The 15,600-nt window shown below is 27.6% G+C and overlaps 1 protein-coding gene across 1 annotated transcript in view; it reads right to left on the bottom strand.

Annotated features, from left to right (window-relative positions):
* LOC111640219 overlaps window positions 1-15,600 on the bottom strand; it is a 34,493-nt gene that overhangs the window by 6,249 nt on the left and 12,644 nt on the right. The window contains exon 2 of the mRNA XM_023386220.1: window positions 9,984-10,054. Coding sequence (XP_023241988.1) covers window positions 9,984-10,054 — 71 coding nt within the window. The remainder of the gene's footprint in view (window positions 1-9,983; window positions 10,055-15,600) is intronic.

Raw genomic sequence — 15,600 nt, 5'->3', positions numbered from 1 at the left:
AGATCTTTTATTACAGTAATAATCTGAAATGTATCCACAAACTGTAAATACCTAATAAACCAATAAAATTATATATGGAGCTTAAAGAACTTAAAATTACTTTAAATAACAAGTTAATCAATAAATTATAAGTAAACTGTTCTTTAACTTCTTATACAGGCAAATAGAAAACATTCCTAAAAAAACTCAAAATAAGTTTGGATAATTAAGTCATATATTTATTTAATACTGATTTAATACAGAATAATGTTGGTGCAGAAAATTTTGATCCCAGGCTACTTGTATGACTAAACAAATATATTTTAATAAAAGACTTTTATGAAACATTCATAAAATGAGTTTCTTTTACAAATTCAGTGTATAACAACACGTAATACATCAAACGAATTACTTAGTTAACACAAAGAACAGAAGGGGGAGGGGAACATGGAAATCACTGTCAAGAGCTTAAATGCAGGTTTTGATAGTGTTCATGGCTCGTCTATAATGAATTCATTCACTGAAACAGAAGCATTCGTAGTTACAGTTCAGGACTTAAGCTAATATCATAAAAAATTTCGAAAAAAAGAGGAAAATATTACAAAAAGCAAAATTATAATAAAATAAAAAGGGCAAAAATACAAAAGAAAAAACACAAGAAAAGATTTTTAGCAAATTTCTTATTCTGACAAAGAAGGCTACAAATATAAGTACGATCAAATAACAAACGGTCATTTATTAAAAACTAATTATAAACTTCTAGTTCGAGTAATATTAATAAATTCGCTCAAAATTGTACTGAAAAGACAATTCTCACAAACAATAATATATCGTTGAAGATCAGACATGACACTTGACACTAATTGACAAAGAACACAATAGGCCTATAACTTACAGACAACGGTATTTCTATTGAGCAACTTCTTAGAATTCACATAAAAATGAATAAATAAAATAAAATTAAATCAATCATAAAATCGTTTTACAAGGAATTTATAAACCTACCGAATCGTCAGATTTATCTGTAAAAAGCAATAATCAATGGTGACAAAGTGTTTGCCATCTCAATTTATTTGATCACAGCTATTACTCTTAAAACACTAAATCAAAGTACGGTAATAGTACTAGACATTTAGTTACAGAAGGAAACAATTTTAAACACTTGGAACATAGTAACAAATTCTTAGAGTCAGACATTTATAATCCATTATCTCAAACGAATGCATTAAAAAACTTTACCACAAAGCTATTTGATACTTAGAATTTGTCCATATAATAAATTATTCTAGGATTCAATGTAGTTTCGAAATGTCTATCTTTTAAAATTAAATGATAAATAGACAATTCATAAAATTTACAATTGAAATTTTATCCAATCTATTAATATAATTACTATATGTTATTTAAATATGACATAAGTTTAGAGTTCAATTTTCATATCTCATTTGACTAATTCAAGAAATCAGAATTCACTTCTTTTCTTTCTTTTTGATGCATTACTTGGTATTCTTACATTTTCTTAATTTTAAAAATAAATATACAGTTCTACAAGGTAAATTTTCTAAGTTTTATATATCATTTACGTATATTCCCCATTCATGAGATAAAATAGTATAGAGATATATATTTAAAACTATAAAACGATGCAATTAATATTTTAATATTCTAAACTACGTAAAATTACTCCTTCATTAAACTATATTCTTGAGCTTTTTAAAACTCCGTATTCTGAATTCAACCTGCATTACGCATTTGGTTCACGATTATCTCAAGAGACATGAGACTAACGTTTGGAAAGAAAGAAAAACTCTCTACCCCCGCATATCCCCTCTATCCGATTTTGAAAATGCTTATGCCCCACCCGTACCCTGTTGATTTCCCAAGAGGAGCTTGCGTGATCCGTCTCCATCGTTAAGTAACTTGCCATTCGAAATTCAACTTCTTTTTCTACTTCTTTCTTCTGTCAAACCAAATCACGTTCGGTTGAACGGCCGAGATTTCGTGATTTTCACTTCACGTAACTTAAAATATCATACGCATTTAAGTTAAATTTCTGTTCTAATAATATTGCTTGATCAAAAAGGATGTTTCTACCTATAGGAAGTGACATATATGATTGATTACATATAGAGATTTTAAATATCTCTTACATTTTGTCTAGTTTAGAGATTCATGCTTGATATAATGACATCTCGTATTGTTCAAAATCATCGAAAAATGTCAAGCTTAAACTCAATCAAATTTTCATCATCACCACAAATCTTTTCACAAAAATGAAAGTAATAATTACGCATTTTAAACTTAATTGCTGCTCTTCTCATCACTTTTACCATTTATCAATAATATATTATCTTAAAAATTAAGAAAGGTTGTCATGATGGAAGTGAACAACAAACAAAACCTAATAAAACATAAAACAATACAGTGTTTTACAGAAAAGAATTTTATAATCAATATTATAACTGATCGCCATCATTTATTATTTTATTTCAATAGATAAATAATAATTTTAGTTTGATTTTACGATATGAATTTCCACTAACGAGGAAAAAATACATAAAATACATATTTTCATTCCTACGCTTTAAAAATAATAATAATAATATTTTATTAGTGAAACAATAACATCGTATTAACATTTAAAATGAAAAACAATCTTAAAATTAATATACTTTTAGGCTAACAATTTCTGGTTTAAACAATTGAAAACAATTTCTAATCAAATTTAAATATATTGTAGTAGACACATTAACAACAATATTAATATTTTAAATTTATATGATGTTTGCATAACTTTTCGTTATCATAATTAAAATTTAGACAACAATAAGTTATATAAACGTCGTACGAATTTAAATTCTACATATACTATTGATTATTACGTAGTTATCATTAATTTTAACTTAGCAATTTTTAATATGACTTTTTTTAGTTTCAAAAACTGCATTTCATTGGTTGATACCATTTTGAAACAATGCTTTCTGTAACTAAAACGAAAATCAATATTATTTCCTATTAATCCTAACAGTTGTCAATACTGTCACCATTCTACAGTTATATTTCATAGCTATAAGTAGAATGCTTTTTTTCTTTTTGAAGGGATGGCGAACGATAACCAAATAACAAGGACTGTTATAAAACATAAAAATAAGTTAGCTAAAAGAATGACTGTTTATGTGGTTATCAGTTCTATATATGCCCACGTAAATATAATGTAATATTAAAGTGATATCACGTATTGTTATAAAATCGTAGACTACTTAAAATTATTTTATTTTCCAGCAATATTTTTTAATTATGTAATTTTTGTTAAAAATACATAATTTTAACGTTCCCTATCTGTTATGTGTTTAGTCAGTGTACAGTAATAATTTTTATTCAGAAGCTTTAAAATAAATTTATTAAATTAGATGCATTTGGATATGTTAATATTTTCTACAAAATTAATAATAGTTTTAAAAATATTAAATTATAATCTAGTTTTAAATTTTTCAAAAATATTCTATAGTGTTTTTATAAATATATTCAGCATCTGTTTAAAAAATAATAACAACGATATTTCAATCTTCATTCAGAATTCAAAAAAGCATATTGAATAATTTATTAAATTTCGATTTTGAAATTAAATTTCTTTACTTATATTATTAGGCTAATATATTTTAATATGTCAGTTGACATTTAAATATTGTGGTTGTCAGATGGGCTGTGCAAGCCTTTGTTCATATATGTATAAATATAACCCCTTCTTGTCATAGATCCTCTCTTTTCTCTTTGTTACCCTAAGGACAGCACCAATGAATGTCGGGTACATCGAGCTATGTAGATTTGTATGCCCTATGTCTTTGTATCTTGCGTGATCCAATTTGATCTCCAAACCTATGTTCTCTGAATATAGAGACCATTTATTTAATAACAGGTTATGGGCACAGGCTATACTCGAACTGCTAAGTATATAGTTTTTGGTCTTTTTACGAAAGAAATTGTGTTGATTGGGACAGTTATTGAGAGGAAAGAACGAACATGACGTCCATAAGAATAGATCCTTTAGACAGAATTTCGATACATGGAAAATCCAGATTGAAATCTTACTAATAAAGAATAAGCTTTGGGGTTATGTAAATGGATCGAAATAAAGACCGATAGAAGAAAACAAAATTGCAGCGTGGGAGATCAACAACCAATTAGCTAAATTGGAATTAATTTTATCTACAAGTCCTTCCCAGTTAAAGCAAATCAAGAACTGTAAAAAATCGAAAGAGATCTGGAAAAACTCCACGATATACAGTATATCAATCAAAAGGTCCTACTCAAAAGGCCAATTAAACCGAACAACTAACTTAAGTAAAATGAAAAATGGAGATGATACCCGTGAATATTTGAATAAGTTCTTTGACCTTGTAGACAAACTATGTGACCTCGATGTGAACATTAACGACTACCTATTAACAGTTATGCCATTGTATAGTCTATCGTAAGAATTAAAAAATTTCGGGTTGCAATTGAATCGCGAAACAATCTACCAAAATCGGAATCATTGCAGATTAAAATAGTTTAAAGAAGCGACTCTAGATATAGGAAAGAATCTACGAATTGTAATAATGCCCTGATTTCAAAAAACCCCTACAATTCCAGAAGGACTCAAACAAACTAAATTTTAAGAAAAATGTTTTAAGTGTAAGAAACGTGGCCATAGAGCTTCGGAATGCAACTCAGACGCGAGAGCAAATTAAACGAACATACTCATAACAGGGTTCCATTCAATATTATCAAGCGCTGAGAACAAAGGTTTATACCACGAGGATTGGTGCTTAGATAGTGGCAGTACTTCACATATGTGTTCCTCTTGTGATATATAGATCACAATATAGATTTCATGCAAAACAGGAAAGTGTGCCTAGCAGATAAATCAGAAGCCAATGTAGCAGCAACAGGTCAAGTAAATTCAAGAGTAAATGATGAAAAAAACAACAAAAGTCACAGTAAATGAGCCCTATATATACAGAAGTTTAGTACAAATTTGATGTCAGTAGCAAAGATTACCAGCAAAGGTTTCAATATCATTTTCTTTAAAGAATAAGCCAAAGTGATCGACAATGCAGGAAAGACTGGTGATCGCTGAAGAAGAACGAACTATAGAACTATATTATATCAAAGAAGTTAGAAAACTAAATTCTGCCAGCAAAGTGAACGTTTACAGTGTTTCTAAGTTGAAGTTATGGCACAGCAAATTCAGTCATTGAATGAAGTAGACCTAAAGTGGTTAGTTAATTAAAAGCAATGCAGTCCTAGGACTAAAGTGTAGTACCTGTCTGGAAGGGAAAATGGTACAAATTCCCTTTCCAACTTCAAACAGAAAATCAGACCTGTTTGAAATCGTATATTCAGATATCTGTGGTCCAACGAGATCTGGCTCGTAAGGAGGAGCAAACTATCTTATTACGTCTATCCATGATAAATCAAAGCGGACAGGAGTGAGTGTAGCTTTGGAAATATTCGAAAATTATAAGAACGGTTAAGAATCAAACAGATAGGTGAATAAAGAAGCTCCAATCTAACAATGATAGCGAGTTTCTCTCCCGTGAATTCTCCAGCCTCCTCTAGAAAAATGAAATCAAAATGATGTTGAGCATACCTCATACGATCCAGTAAAGTCGCGGAAAGAATCAACCGCGCTCTTCTTGATATAGCAAGGTGCATGTTAATTGATTCAAAACTGCCAGAAAAATTTTGGTCAGAAGCTATATCTATAGCATGTCATATCAAAAATAGATGCCCACCAGTTGCAATAAATGGAGAAATTTCTTTTACCATGTGATCTGGGAAATGACTGACTGTTTCATACTTTAGACCTTTTGGATGCAGGGATACACTATGAATAAAATGCTGAACAAAAGCAAATTCTAACTAAATCACAACTCTGCATACTAGTTGGTTACTAAATGAAGAATAAAGCTTTAGGGTGTGCCTTACCACAAAAAAAAACGAAAGTACGAGTCACTCACGACATAAAATTCATAAATGAAGCCGTGGAATTGAAATGTTTTGAGAATAATAAAGTCACGAGTCAAACGTAAGAACATTAGAGTATATCCTATCTGAGGATTGGCAAGACCATCATAATGAATCAAACGATGGACATCCAAAGAAATGGAACCTATAGACTGACAGCCAGAAACACGAAGTAACACGGCAACATGCGAGCAGAGGTAGAGGAAGACCAAAAATAATTAGATCGGATAATAGAGGAAGACCGCAAAAAGAATATAATCCGAACATTCGGAGGAAGAGAAAAAGTGAGATGAGACAATATATCTCTGGCATAGCATAAGTCCTGAAGTCAACGGATTCGCATTTCTTCTCAAAACAAAACGTGGTCAAACGTTGCGAACGACCTACTGAATGTGAAGTTATCCGGTGAATATTGATATTAACTGATAAATGACAACGTCAATTTGACAGGGGTGTCGAAATCTTGTCGTCACCAGAAGGAGCTGTGTAAGTCCTTTGTTCATATATGTATAAATAATACCTCTTTTATAATTATTTGCCTTTTGTCCTATATTTTACTTAATTTCTTAATAGCTATTTTTAATTGGCTGTACATTTTATAAAATGTATATTTATGTAAATATTTGGCATGCAAATATCTATGCCTATAGATATTTGCATGCCAGAAAAACTAGGGAGGAGAATACCGATTGTGAATTAAAATTTAATGTCAAATAGAAACTGGAAAAGACAAGAATATTTGAAATACAACCAACTAAGAAATGGTAATAATCGGCCCGAAATGTACATATTGGTTTAGTATTAATAAAATTTCAGTGAACTTTCCAATTGAAAACTGGGGTCGGATAAGTCCTTTAAATTTATAGCAAATTAAAAATAGCTGTTAAGAAGATTAATTACCCCTTTTGTCTTAACCTTTTCTTTTCCCTTTGTTACTCTAAGGACAGCACCAGTGAATGTCGGGTAGATCCAGCTAGGTAGATTTGTACAGTACGTCCTATGCTTTTGTATGTACAGTACTGTACAGTACCTATCTTGGGTAATATTCAATAAATCATTGGGTAATAACTCAATAAATGGGCTCTGTATTCAGAGAACATAAGTTTATTTGAAGATCAAATTGACCAATTTGATCTTCAAATAAACTTATGTTCTCTGAATACAGAGCCCATTTATTGAGTTATTAAACGACAAAGTCAAGATAATACATATTAATAAATATGATATCTTTAAATCTTAATTACGATAATTATTTATTCTATACAGTATAATAATGAAGAAAGATTTACAATAAAACAAGTTTAATAGCAATATTTAATTAGGAATAACAATAAAATATATTTTGTAAATTATCTCAACTAGACCTATTGACTAAATAATTATTATAAACGTTGATAACACATTCGTATAATTATAGTTACATTATATATTATTTTCTAAGTAATGATAAGAAAATCATTTATTAAGCAAAACAAACTAGATGTTAGTTAGAAACGATACTTTAGTCATCTCAACAATGCCATGAATTAATATATAACATATTGAAGCAATAATTATCTTATTAAATAGTGTGTTAATATGTCATTTTTCATCAGATGAATAAAATATAAAAATAAGTGCATTAAATATAAAGATAATTTTTTAATTCTATAATATTTTGGAGGATTAAAAGAATTGAAGCCAAGACAAAGAAAATATTTCACTTTTAAACTGTTAAAGACTAAATTAACTAATATAATTTATATTATTGATCTGAAGAAGGTGAAGTGTAATTCTAATTTATATTCAAAGTAGCATTTTTATATCGCAATTTACATTAATGGGCATCTTAATGAGATTAGAAAATTAGTTTTTAAAATAAAATCGAAAGTAAATCATTGATATATGTAGACAGCTCGTGTGGTCCATCATCAATATAAACTGATTATGAACTTAAATCCAAAAGACAGCAAAATAAATAACAAAAATACTTTCACCAATTAAAATCATAATTTTTTATCATTATTTATATAACTGATACATTTCGAAAAGAATGTAACAGCTAGATGTAAATTTGTTTAAAAAGTAAATTAAGAATATATTCATATTAATTAATTAAATGATAACTTAACTAGAAGACTAATATACAGTTATGACAGATTTACAGAATAATTCCATTTATCTAATAAAATGTAAATAAGTAATTAATTCTTAATAAGTAAGCTATTTTAATCTCAATAAAATATCAAAAATATTTAAAACATTTCTTATATTTAGATTCTTTGATAGCCTACATTTTAAACACATAATATATTAAAATAAAAGTTTATTTTCAACTATTATAATAAAATACAGTAGAGCGTCGATTATCCGAATCAATTGGGGACTGGGGTTGTTCGGGGGAAAAACAATATTTCGGATTACCGATTATGTACGAAAAAATATATTAACCTATCCCATGTTGAAATTTTTCTCCGTTGCGTGTCGCTTCGCGTTGAATTTTCGTCGATGTTAGCCTAACGAAGACTATTGTATCGTGAAAAAACTATTTTTTCATTTTGTACAAACAAAATAAATAAATATATTGAAAAATATAAAAACAATAAAAAATTATACTTCAGAAATTAATTTAGTATCAAAAACGTAAAATATTTGAGTAGCCCAAGACATAGCCAAAGATTGCAGCGCCACAGCACTGGCGAAAATTTAAGTTTGCCGACTGTAATTCTTTCGGATAATCGACGCTCTAGTGTAATCAAATTTAAATTTAGTTTAAGAAATTCTAAAAGAAAACCAAAGTGACAGAGAAGATATAAAATAAAAATTTCCGTGCTATTAAAATTCTGTATAAAAGCAGTTTATACTAAATTAAAATAATATGTAATATAAAAGATTTAAATTAAAATTTATTTATTAAAAATGCTGGTGGTAATCATAGGCTACTAATAAATTTTCATTAATTTATTGATTGACTTTTATTATAACTCCCAGACAGACCTATGATCCAGTAACTTAAGTTAAAAGTAGTACTTTTACCCATATAATGAATTGCAATGGTTAGTTTAAATATCATTTAAGAGTAATCTGGATCAGCACTGCGAAATTATACCTTTATTACAACATAGATTACTCTAATGAAATTAAAATTTATATACTATATATATATATATATAAACCTATTATGTATTAAGGACTTATGTAATCAAGCATAAAAAATAGTAGTAAAGAGGGGGATAATTTTAATTGGATAATGTAATGCATGACTCTTTCATAAAGATATTGAAACTAGTTAGTCTATTATGCTAGTATTGTTGGTCATTGCGTGTAGCATATACAATACTTGTCTCAAGAGGCATAGAAGTTGAAATCAGTTTGAACAATTTTACTCATACTATAACTCATTATTTTTATGGTACGAAAGAAAAAGCACGTACTATCCATTTTGTAAATCATTAAACATAATTTATGATAGAGGACCTCTTTGGCACAGCTGTCCGCTTCTCCATCATCGATAACAGCTTTGGCAGAAGAAAACTTTACCAGTTGGTTTTTCTGCTTCATTAACTCTTATGAATATCATCTCGTTTGAAACATGTTAAATATTTTGTTAAGAAATATCCAAAAACGGTTAATTAGAACAAAAATTAAAAAAAAAAAAATCTTAAGTGTGATTAAGAAATTTTACATAAAATTTCTTAAATCTTCATTACCTAAAAATAATTTATTAATGAAAGTATTAAATTCTCTAATTATATTGTAAATTCTTTAAGAATTTTACAATATAATTTTGGTATAAGACTATAGGATTAGGCCTAACTCATTAGGCTTAACTCATATTTAGCATTTTTACTATTATTTTTTTTTATAAATGTAAGTTAATTATTCATAAAATTGAATAATATATATGCTATAAATAAGAATTATAGTCAGATTTATCATTAAGTTTTTAGTAAATCTTGCAATGACTTTTGATTATTATCATGTATTAGGCCTAAAACTGAAGATCACATACTTACACCATAACCGTTAATAACGCGAGATATTAGAGAATCACGAGATCGAGCGTGAGTTAGAATATCACGATAAACTAATTAAATTAATGCTATTTTATTAAAACTTCTAACAAAAAATTATTATATAAATACTTTAAATTATTATTAACCATTTAATTAAATATTTATTTTCTAATTTTTAATCGAAAAAAAAATTATATATCGACCAATCGAAATGCGTTTTACATAATGAAGAAAATTTAAACTAGAAACTGAATGATCTCATTTATAAAATAATAATAAAACTGCTTAATCAATACTTATTTGAATTTAAATATATTTTAATATTTTTTATTAATATTTATAAAATATTTAAAGGGCTTTATATACATTTTTATTATTTATAAAAATCATCCAGTTAAAATCTTCTATCCTCTATTTGAAAAGCACTCTTTGAAATTGAAGTGTGCTGTTGCCAGTTGATTAACGGTTCAAAGTAAAACTTTTGTTGTTTCCTAACCAATTTTGGCATCGAGGTGCCGAAAATTGAGTTTTTTTTCCTTTTCTTTTCTTTCCCTCCCCCTAAGAAGTTCGTACTCCATTTTCCAGCTCTTAAATTAATTTGAAAATTTATTTTTCACAATGATCTGCATGCATTCTATTTACCCAACTTTTAACAAAACTAAATAGATTAAAAGTCGCCAAACATTTTTCATCAATTTATTTTGCTTACATTCATATAAAAATATAGATGCTTTAAATACAGTTGAACTTAATTAAATATTAATAAAATTATATTTAAAAATATTTCAGAGAAAATTTTTCATGTGTAAGATACAAATTAATTAACTTTTTGTGCAATTTTGTACAGCTTTAAAAATTCTAAAAAATTTATTTATTATAGATTCGGTTCTTTAGATATTTATATATAACCAAACAGNATATCAACAACCCTATGACGCCATAATTTAATTTAATAAAATTATAATAAATAAAGAAATCTTAAAAGTACAAAAATTAAGAAATCTATCAAATACTTAAATATTATATTATTACTTTATAATTATTAAAAATAATTAAATTTAAAATTAAAAAATGTTGTATTTCTCTTAAATTTTTTAAAATAAATACAGCCAAAATTCAGCTGGAACTTTAATTTATAAGCATTTTAATTCTTATAAAATATTGATAGAGTAGACTAGCATTTAACAATTTTTTCTACGAAGTAACTATATTTATTTGTAAACTCATCAACATAAAGTATGCAAATAATAGGCCTATATGTAAATGAATTAAAAAGAAAAATTACTTAAACGCAAGCTTATTGATAAATTATATCAATACTTTATCTGAATTAAATGAGTTGCGGTTGAAACTTTCAGTATTTTAAATAATTTATTAATTTTTAGAAAGTCTAAAAGAAATAATTATGCAAAATCGTGTGCATAAATTTTATTTTTTTTTTATACAGAATATATTATTAATTTATGAAGTGCAATGATAGATATTTTTAATATTACTGCATTATTATTGAACTGTACAATTAGTTTTAAAATATCTTATCTCATATTTGATGAATATTTCATTTTAAAGAAGGCCAATGATTAATTATTGGGCTAGATAAAGTTTTTTCACCATTTTTATTAACGTGGATATTAACATAACGTGTTTATTAGACCAAGAATTTAATTTTAATCAATATATAAATGAAATAAAATGAATAAATGAGATGCGAATAGTTTTATTATAGTAAATTTATGTTTAAAATATTTAGAATATTCAGTACAGTACGCATTTATTTATGCTACCTCACTGATTTCATGGCATTCATAATCGATTTCAGCAGATCAGAATAGCATAAAAATGACGGTTGCCGTGAAAATAATAATAGTGAAAAGAATGCTTCTGCTACTAAAAATTTCATTTCAAGAATTCGTTTCAATATTAATGAAAGTTTTATTTGCATAGATTATTTTTATAGATTTTACTCCAGCAACCGACAATACTCTTAGATATATTAAAGATATCGACTTATAAATGCGAAATTTTTAATATATCTACTATTTTTTAATACAAATATTGATGAATAAAGTTTATTTTATAATAATTAAATTAAGAGAGTATAGATTACAACATCAAGCATTAAAAAAATGATATTTTAATTAAATATAAATTAGCATTACTTTTTAAATAGGGAAATCTGATTATTCGAGAAGTATTATTGAAATTATGGAGTTTGGCTAATTTAGAAGTACAGTATTAGAATTTCGATAACATTGACATGATATAATTAAAATAAAATTTTAAAATAACAAAATTGCAACGATACTAAAATGGTTGGAAAAATTCATTTAAACATAATTAACTCGCCAAAAGATTGACATTTTTACAGAATTTTTAATTATTTCCGTCTAGAGAATGCTGTTAATTGAGAAAAGCCCTTTCTCTATTAGCATTCTCTGATTAATCTAATTAACATTACTCTAATTAAACATTAAAGAAATGCATGAAAATATTTCTTCGCTTTTTCATTAGTTACCGAATAGAATGGGGGTTATGCAGGCAACTAATTACTGCAGATGATTTGATATCGTGTTGAACAGTAATGGAACATTGTCCAGATGCCAAGTGGGAATGTATTCTAACTATTCTGATCAAATAGAACGATGTCGAGGATATGGAACAATGAAGAGGAACTAGTTGTATATAAAATTACATGAATAGTTAAAATGTTAAATAAAATGATCTTTACATAATTATAATCATCATCATAAATGAATAAACTTTAAAGTTATTCAGAATCTTCAAGGAATAATTGCTATTCTTGGTAATTAATTAGTAGCTTAAAATAACTCGCACTTTGTTTAAAATTATAGTATACAAACAGAGTAAAATGAAGGAAAATTTACATTCTGATTATGTATACAAAAGGCAAAGATTTATTATCATTCCTCCTAACAGTAACTAATTTCAGTGTAGCATGTTTTAGATTAAAGGCAGCATATTCAGAATCACAATAGAAGTGCGTAAGTTACACTCGAACTTGGTCCATTGAAACGCAGTACGTGCTCTTTGCTGACTTTCGTCTAATTGATAAACATCGTCACAAGATGCTGCACGTTTCAACCCGATATAGTGTTATATATTTGGGTGAAGAACGCGATTGATACGTTTGTATCAAATCACTATAGAGGGAGCCACTTGTCCGTTACAAGTCCGTCATAGCAACAATAGTCACGGTATCCGAATTACGCTTTTGTCAATTCTAGCAATCACTCCGTGACACTTTCGTGACTAGAGTTGTCACGCGTCTCCCACCAATGTCATGTGCTCTGTATGCCGAAAGAGTCCTGGCAGTCACGTCCTACTCTTCAACAGCGAATATCAACAACCCTATGACGCCAACACTAGACCATTGGACTCTAGACCACATGGCCTTTGAGTTAATGAAATATTTTTCTTCGATTTAAGCTACGCCAGGCGATTGTTAAAATTAGACTAGATTAAAATTAAACCATTTAAATAATTTATATGGCTAAAATTATTTCCAAAGACTAAATTCAAATAATGAGAATGTCAACTAACAATCTAATTTACGATACTGTGAAAAATGTAATAATGAAATATTAAAATTCTCTACTTTATTCATAAACCTAATAGAAAATTGCTTAGGCAAAGTAGAATATGGAATTAAATTTTCCAAAGTTGTTAAGCATAGACAGAAATAGCGTTTTGCAATATGATTCGTGATTGGTGGAAATACGACTGAATAAAATTTCGTCCATTTGCATTCGCAATTTGTAGTTGTTGCATCGTCAGCGATCTTGCCAAAAGTTCCGCCTGTCGACTTCAACCTGTTCGATAGTAGCATATTTAACTCGACAGGCGGAAATCTGCGGAGATTTTTAGAAACCGACTTGTCAGAAAAGAGCAAAGAAAAACCCATCACGGTATAAAAATCCCCGTGATATATTATATGCATCGACTTATTATACATTTGAAGTTGGTTTAGTCTGTGTTGAAAAGTTGGAAACTTGTACAAAAACAGTATCAATTTCAGAGTATCTTGCCAAGAAAAAAAAACACATTTTCTACTTTAGTAAAATACTCAGCTAAAAAGATTATTTAAAGATTATGTGCATGTTTTATTTATAAATCTACATTTCGTCTGAAACACGAGGAAAGAGCCACTAAAGACATGTAAATTACAAAGGGAAGTCATTTATTTTCGATCTGTAGTACACACCAAAATTAACACCTGGTTTTGTACTACCATTGATGCAATTCTTTGTTAACTCGGCAGGAAGACTAGGTTTTGGACGATCAATTCACAAAAGTGCGGGGCTAAATCGGGAGGGAATGATCTATCAAAGCCACGCCTCCAAGTTTCGCTTTGCGATTGGGGGGTAGACAAATAATGGAGGGGATCCATTCTGTATGCGGACAGGTGAAAGGCCCTATGATGGATTGAGCGAGCCGTCGTCTTAAGACCTATAGAAATAGCCTTCGATCCGTCTTGCAGAAAATCTCCTTAGTAGGCCACTCAAAACTCTCTCTTTCGCCTCTATGCAGCTGAAGCTAGATCATGTGTGAGAGAAGAAAACTCGAAAAGGATCGGTTGACGACGATGTTTCGACAAACCTTTCTCAATTACATTACATCACTACTTCTCAAAAGTTTGTACAAGAGTCAAAAATAACTCAGAGCTATACACTAGAGCTAAAACTTTAAATTCACTCAAGTAATTTAAAAGTTTCCATAAAATATACCAATCGAAACTTTTCAAATTTTATGTAAAAATATTCTCATATTTATTTATTTAAATTTGACTAATGATTAAAAAAGTTTTTTAATGTTAACAAAGGTTATGATTTTTTATTAACTTATATTATTATTTTTAAACTACATTTATTTCAATCTGTAAAGTTTTTATTGCTTAAATTTTTTCCAAGCATTTCATATTCAAATTTTTAATTCTTTGTTTAAATTTTATTAGCATAAAAGAAAATATTTTTTTTAATTGAAACAAAAATTTTTTTTAAAGTTTATTATCTTTTATAAAACTCTTATTTTTTCCAGTAGAGATGGAGATAATATAAATCTATATATAATTTCAATCCCCCTTTTATTTTTTATCTTATTAACGTCTGTCTTCAAGTATCATAGCCTTGATTTAATAAGCTTATGTTTATGAATAAGATAACTTTATATAAGATCCAGTGAATTTTTAAATTTTATTCCTATTTTTTTTATTCTGTTTTTCATTGTGAAAAACAGAATCAATATATTAGTTTTAACAATTTATTTATGGTTGCAACACAATCATTAAAGACATTCTCATTATTTCACTGCATTAGTCCTTTTAAAAAATATTCAAAAAAATTATACAAGTTTGAAAAAAATCATTTGAATATTTCATTTAAGTTTATAAAACTGCATTTTTTTAAGTTTAAAAATAATATTTTGTTCTAAAATTTTATCAAAAAATTAAATCAAGAGTCATGCAGATCACAAAACTTGCACTATTCACTGATTTTTCAGCAAAAATTTCTTTTTTAATTTTTAATGTAGATCTAAATTTTTCAAAATTTTTAATTTGGAAAATATTTTTGTCTCTATTATATTAAATATATATATATAT

Source organism: Centruroides sculpturatus, unplaced genomic scaffold, assembly GCF_000671375.1.
Source record: "Centruroides sculpturatus isolate CEXI.00-Female unplaced genomic scaffold, Cexi_2.0 scaffold1285, whole genome shotgun sequence".
In the NCBI taxonomy this organism is placed as follows: domain Eukaryota; kingdom Metazoa; phylum Arthropoda; class Arachnida; order Scorpiones; family Buthidae; genus Centruroides; species Centruroides sculpturatus.
This window is presented reverse-complemented; position numbering and strand designations above follow the sequence as displayed.